The 7,050-nt window shown below is 29.6% G+C and overlaps 1 protein-coding gene across 1 annotated transcript; it reads left to right on the top strand.

Moving 5' to 3' along the window:
• The first annotated feature begins 1,205 nt into the window (after nt 1–1,205).
• LOC113376311 (protein suppressor 2 of zeste-like) lies at nt 1,206–7,050 on the top strand. Its single transcript, XM_026616216.1, has 11 exons — nt 1,206–1,479; nt 2,815–2,969; nt 3,048–3,138; nt 3,469–3,669; nt 3,821–3,995; nt 4,077–4,157; nt 4,225–4,469; nt 4,968–5,257; nt 5,456–5,794; nt 6,128–6,339; nt 6,439–7,050. Exons 2-11 carry the CDS (start codon nt 2,834–2,836, stop codon nt 7,048–7,050), a joined length of 2,382 nt encoding a protein of 793 aa, XP_026472001.1. The 5' UTR covers nt 1,206–1,479; nt 2,815–2,833.

Consider the following 7,050-nt stretch of genomic DNA (forward strand, 5'->3'; position numbering starts at 1 on the left):
GAAAATTTCATCATACTTTAGGGGCATGTATACCAACACAATAAAAAAAAAAATTTGACAATCAGACACTCCAGACCCGCGAAATTTAATTATTAGTAATTCCGGGTACTTTTTGAACAGACCACGTATATTAATAACAAATTCAATATCAATATTCAAAGTGTGCAATATTTGGTAGCTTAAACCAAATTAATAAAAGGTAATTAGTACTTAATAGAAGGGCTAAATTGGTAAGAAAATGCATATGATTGCTGTAGTAGGAAAGAACAAAAAATACAGAAACACAGGACAAAGCTGAAGCACAGGACCTGGAAGCATGGAAACAAAAATATGGAAAAATGTATAAAAGTGAATAGTAATGAAATGGTGGCGGGAATAATAAACAAGGGAGGAAAATAGAATCATTGATTTGTGATGCTCCACTACAAATGGATGGACGTGCCTTCTGGCAGACTAGCTCTATTATTACGACTGATTAGTACTTGCAAATTTTGTATTTATAAGGACATTCACTTTTAATAAGAATATTCACTAGTTACAAATCATTTTAACATCGTATTATCGATTACGTGAGCAGAGGAAACTTGAGAAACAATTACCAATGTGTAAAAAAAATTATATGGGATCGTTCAAGTATTACGTAAGCAGATTTACTACAATAATTTACCCCCCCTCCCCTTTGTCATCAAAAGTAAGCAAATTTCTTACCAAAAATAGGCAAAATAAGCAAATAAATAACCCCCCCCGCCCCCCTACAGTGCTTACGTAATACTTGAACGACCCCTATGTATAATTTTAATATAGTGATATTTTGTGTTTTGTTTTGAAAATTAATGGGTTACAGAAAAAATCCTGCAGGATTGTATAAATTTACTGAAAATAATTTAATTTTAAAAATACTATCCTATTATCCTTTTTTCTGTATTTTCGTCCGTTCGTGCGCCACCCATGCTCTTATATAAAACATTAGAAAATTACAAAATAGGGACCGTGCATGCCGTCTATATACTTACGAACCGTCACAGATGTATATACAATCTGGTATGTGAGACAAATGCGATCCTGGGCAGCGCGACCGAGCGGGACAGGAGACGATGGAACGGTTACATACGGGCCCGTAACATGTGTCGGCAAAGGAAAGAAATAGCATAAAAGAGATGATTGTATTGAGAGAGGGAGCAACGCTTTGCTTTCCGAAACAGCCAAACATAATGCCAGTAAGGTTAGACTAAATTTGAGGAAAAGCCTCAAAATAATCAAAAATCAATAATAATGGTGATATAAATAATAATTGTGTTTACAAACAATCGATGATGGAGTGCAACATTTACTTATGTCTTGCACTACTTACGAACACCTTGTGTAAAGTGCGTATATCGTGAAAACTAAAATATGTCACTCTTATTTATGAAAACCTCTCTTGGCATTGGTATCAACCGCTCAAACTGGGAATGGATACAAGATATGAATTAAAAATAAGTAAGTCTTCTGTTACGATTACATTTACCATATCACTATTTAGGTAATATTTACACATAACTAAATTATAGATACATTATCAGTAACACTCTGCCCCTAAATGAATGTTTTATTTTTGTCATGTATTACACTGTACCATTCGGTGAAAAATAATCTTTGGAATTTATTTCTTTTGTTTGATAAATTAAATACACAACAATAACCCTTTAATAAAATTATTCATTAAATTATTATAATTTTACTTCAATACATCATTAATAAATTAATTATTTTTATTGATTTAGTAATAATCATAAATGAATCCTCTGAATATTTTTTTATATTTAAAAACAAAATACATATATACAAACATACATACAAACAAACAAACATATATATATATATATATATATATATATATATATATATATATATAATGTAAGTTCTTCTAAGGCGATACATCCAATAAAAGTCAAAGATTTAAAAACTTATCTTTAATTAATTAATCTTAATTTAATCTTTATTCATACATTATGACATAAGATTTTATGTCATCATCAGTGTATATGGTGTTTTACATCAGTAGACTTGAGCAGTATTTCAAAGCCTCGATTGCATTCATGATTACAACTTACTAGTACAAAATTATCCTGCAATTCATCTAAAGTATTCATGTTTCATAACACTATTTTATCCAATTACGATCCTCTTCGTGAATGACAAGCTAGTGTAAAAATATTAGTGCTAAATTATGTGATACCGATGTAAAACACCATATCCGTATCCACTGATGATGACGTGAAAACTTATGTTGAAACTAATGGAAAACGATGAATTTTCAAATATTTGCCTTTCATTTGATGTATCGCCATAGAAGAAGTTACTTATGTATCTCTACCTAAATATTAAATACTTTAACACACACACACATATGTATATATATAAATATATATATATATATATATATATATATATATATATATATAAAGCGAGAGGTTTTTCTTCAGATGGTGAAATAATATGATAAAATTGTATCTTGGGCATCCATCCAGTAATTAAAAAACAGTTTTATTGAAAAATGTTTTTATTTAGAGAAACATACGTTTCGGGTCTTGATTTGACCCATCTTCAGTGCTACAAGTAAATACACTTTTTCACAATAAAACTTTTTTAATTACTGGATGGATGCCCAAGATACAATTTTATAATATATATATATATATATATATATATATATATATATTTATTTATATATACAAAACATATGATAGTGATAGTTCAAATAGATTTTTTTCTATATATGTTGTACATATGTTTATTAAAATAAAATGTATTTATACTACCATTCCATTCTAGATATCACTTAGTTTTAAATATGGCAAACTCCACATCTTGGGAAGATATTGCTCCCAGGCGACCCCGACTTATTGAAGTAAACCCTTATATCACATGTATGTTATGTCGGGGATATTTAGTGGATGCTACAACGATTGTAGAATGCCTGCACTCATGTAAGATTATAAGATAATGAAAAAATTTTGTACCTGATAAAATGTTACTAGTGTTTGACGAATTCTTTTTATTTTCAGTTTGTCGCAGCTGTATAATTAATCATTTAAATGTGAAATGTTATTGTCCTGTTTGCGAACTAATGATCAACATGGCAAAACCGAATATTAAGTAAGAAAATTGTCATTTATTTTAAATTTGATTTAAGATGCGTGATTAGGAATTGAAATATTGATTCTTATAATTACTTATAAGAAGAAAATTATATTAAAAAATATTGAAAAAGTTAATATCAATATTAATAAAATTAGTTGATTACTGATTAGATTGTGTTTCATAACTAATGATCCTTAAAATAAGTTTTTTAAACTTTTTGCATAATGGAATCAGATATAATGAGATTTCTTTGATAACATGTACTGTAATTATATCTGGCAGCTTTTTTTTTATTTAATTAGCAATGATAATATCAAAATACTTAATCAACTCTAAAAATTCTAGGCCTGATAAAGCTTTGCAAGATATTGTGTATAAGCTAGTACCGGGTTTATTCGAGCGTGAGATGGAAAGGAGAAGGATGTTTTATGAAAAACATCCAAAAGCTGCTGCTCTTGCAAGTCCTGAGCAGCGTGGGGAAGATATGGAAAGACTTATCTTTAGTCCTGATGATAAAATATCATTATCACTTGAAATGACTTTTGGGTAAGAAATACTTCAATGAAAATTATTATGCACAAGTCAGTTTTCTTGCAGTGATTTAAAACACAAACAAAAATATGTTTTCTGTTTCACAACTATTAACAAATTGTACTTATTTCCATTATTTTTGTGTTTTAATAAAATATACTTGTAGGTCAGAGTTTGAGACATTATCTACTTGCTCTTCGGACAGTGGTACAGATACATTAAGTTCATCATCTACAACAAATTATGGTAAACGTTACTTAGAATGCCCTGCTAAAGTAAAAATATCGCATTTGAAAAAGTTTCTCATACACAAATATGATATAGATACAACGAGACATAATGTAAGCATACTATAACCATATAATATTTATACAATTATATTAATTAATTCATATCAAATATTTAATGATTTTGTTATTCAGGTAAATGTTATGTATAAACGAGTGCCTTTACCAGAGTTTTATACTCTCATGGATACAGCATATATTTACACATGGAAAAGAGTAAGTATTTTATTTTTCTAAATGTCATATTTACAAGCAAGTCTCTGATTCATATTTCTTTTTACAGAATGAACCTATGAGATTTTTTTATAATTTTGTTAAAAATATTACGTCCATAAATGATTTTGGGATATTTAAGTGCACAGATACTAATGATTCTGATATTGATAATGTTAAATTAAACAAAGAAGACTTTGTGGATATTAATAATTGTGAAACTAGCCCTGTGACTGAAGAAACAGAACAATTTGTTCAAAATGAAAATAAAGCCAATAGTCCAGTGTGTAGTTCATTTGAAAATAATGATGATAGGTTGTTTAAATAATGATGTAGAAATGAGAACTACTGATGTAAACTTAGTTAGTCAAAGTGAAACAAAGTCCGAACCGAGTGAATCTAATAAACCGTCTACAAGTGATGTTTAAACCAGATAGTGAATTAGAGAAAATCTCAATTTTAGAATTAATAGAATTGACAGCAAAGAAAAATTGCTCTCCACAAAAAATATTAGTTCAAATAAATCACTTAAAATCAAAGACTGTAATAAGATGAAAATGTTTCTGCACACCAACAAAGAAATCTACTGATAATAAAACAAAGGTTATTGAAAAAAATTAGCTGGTACGCCTAAAAATGGTATTTCACAAAATTCTAAAGATATTAAAGCTGAAGCTAATATCAAGAGTTTATCACCTGATGTACCAGTGAAGAAAAGTGATGTAAAAATGAGTAATATAACAGGTGATTCTCCAACAAAAAACACAGAAAATAAAAAATCGTTGATTGAAATTCTGAAATCAAATATTTCAGCAACCATGGCAAAAGCAAACAAAAAAATATGACTGTTAATACTATATTGCCCTCAAAAGTAGAAGGTAAAGACAAAAAAATTGATACGACATCTGTTCCAGCAATGACACTTTTGCCTAAAACAGATCAAACTACAACTAATAACGTCAATTCTGATAACAAGAGCCTTATTCTTGAATTATTAAAAACAGATATTAAATATGATAAAATAACTACAAGCTCAAAGGAAGTTAAAAATGAATCATTAACTGATTCATTAAAAGAAAATTTTGTGCATGATATATCCAGAAGTATAAATCACCAGAAAAAGTAACTCAGATATTAATTCTTCTACCAGTACAATGGACTCTAAAGAATGCAATAAAGTTGCAGTTTTAAATAATGAAAATTCACACCCAAATCAATTCATCTCAAAATGTGAAAAAATGGAAATATGTGAAATCTCTCAAGTGTCTGCAAAAAATTCTTGGATTTGAAAACTTGTTCAGTTAGCAGCAAGGATGAAAATAAATCAATTACAACTTCCATTCCTAATTGTAATGTTAGCACAACTCCAAATGTTGATGTTAAGAACTTTTCAAATACAGATGTTAAGAAATCTCCAAATACAAATGTTGAGAAATCTCCGAATATGGATGTTAAAATATCTACAAATACGGATGTTAATAAATCTGCAAATACGGATGTTAATAAATCTGCAAATATGGATGTTAAGAAATCTCCTGAGAAGCAGACTGTTACTAAACAAACTTCAAATGATGGAGAAGTTTTAGTCAATTCAAATACTACACATCAACAAGTCATAAAGGAGAAACAAATAGATAAAGGTATCTTGTCACAGCTAGCTTTGAAAACATTATTCCTATACAATCTACTCCTACACAACCCACTACACCAGTTCAATCTTCAATGAAGGATCCAGGATTAAAAAATGGAAAGCGTAAGATTTTTACTCCTAGAATTAACACAAAAAAGAAAAAAATTAGTCCAGATTTGGGTGATGAACTAAAAATGGATTTATCACCTCTCACACCTGAATTTGCTATTAACAGATTAAAAATAATTTGAACAATTTAAATAAAAGTTGTGAGCTTATGCCAAAATTAAAACAAATGCAAAGTTCTATTAACCTAATGGTAACAAAAAAACTATCAAAATAGCTCCAGTGCCTAGTCCATCAAATTATTCAACACCAACAGCAATGAAAGAAGGTGTGAATGATGTAGCAATGCACAAACCTCCAGAGACTGATCAAAGGGCTTGTGCACTTCGTAACTTAATTGATTCGGGATATTTTAAACTACCTTCATCCTTATCAATATCTCTCACCGAAAGTAAAGATCCAGTACAAGCCTTAACTAATAACATGAATGTTAGTGAAATGACACTCACTGAAGTTAAGTCTGAACAAATAAAATTATCTGAAAATAAAAGAAATAGTCCTGTTAATAACTATATAGAAATCTTAAAGTTGCCCGAACAAAATGCTAAGTGTGATGAAAAAACTACTAAAATAAATCAAGAAATCAGTCTGAAAAGTCCAGGACCTATACCAAGTTTAAAGCCAATTGATACAAAAATATCTAAGTCAAGTCCTCCACAAACATTTCAACAAACTTTCCTTCAATCCCTACAGCAGATTGATGCAATGAGATTGATGCATGCACCTAAATCCAACAGAAGTAAAACTGAACAATTTCCGGTTAATGCAGGAACATCATCAAAACCACCTTGTCCAAACCTTCAGAAAAGTCCTAAATCAAATATATCTAATAAAGTAAAATCTGATATTGCTCTAGATCTATCATCACCAAGCACTATCCAAGGCAAACTCTCTGAACATGAACAAAACCATTCTAAATTACCACAATTACCATTGACCACAGCTGAGAGTTTGGAAGCTCAAATGACTTTACAATTATCAGCTTTGTTCAAAACACCACCTGCAAATCTAGTTTCTAATTCTCCAGGCTCTAGTCCGCCTTGTGAATATTCTAGGCCTAGTTCAACCAATTCCCTAGCTGGCCATCCATACAAACAAATTCCAAAATTGTATAGTAGTCCTAAAACCCTTATAACATAA

Source organism: Ctenocephalides felis, unplaced genomic scaffold, assembly GCF_003426905.1.
Source record: "Ctenocephalides felis isolate EL2017-DRISC unplaced genomic scaffold, ASM342690v1 CF-g0.4_SCAFFOLD_01886, whole genome shotgun sequence".
In the NCBI taxonomy this organism is placed as follows: domain Eukaryota; kingdom Metazoa; phylum Arthropoda; class Insecta; order Siphonaptera; family Pulicidae; genus Ctenocephalides; species Ctenocephalides felis.

What these genes read in the sequence shown, in the direction of transcription:
- LOC113376311 (XM_026616216.1), top strand. Translation starts at nt 2,834, where the DNA reads ATGGCAAACTCCACATCTTGGGAAGATATTGCTCCCAGGCGACCCCGA. An exon ending in TGTAGAATGCCTGCACTCAT is followed by an intron (nt 2,970 to 3,047) that starts GTAAGATTATAA and finishes TTTTATTTTCAG; the next exon opens with TTTGTCGCAGCTGTATAATT. An exon ending in CCTTAACTAATAACATGAAT is followed by an intron (nt 6,340 to 6,438) that starts GTTAGTGAAATG and finishes GAAATCTTAAAG; the next exon opens with TTGCCCGAACAAAATGCTAA.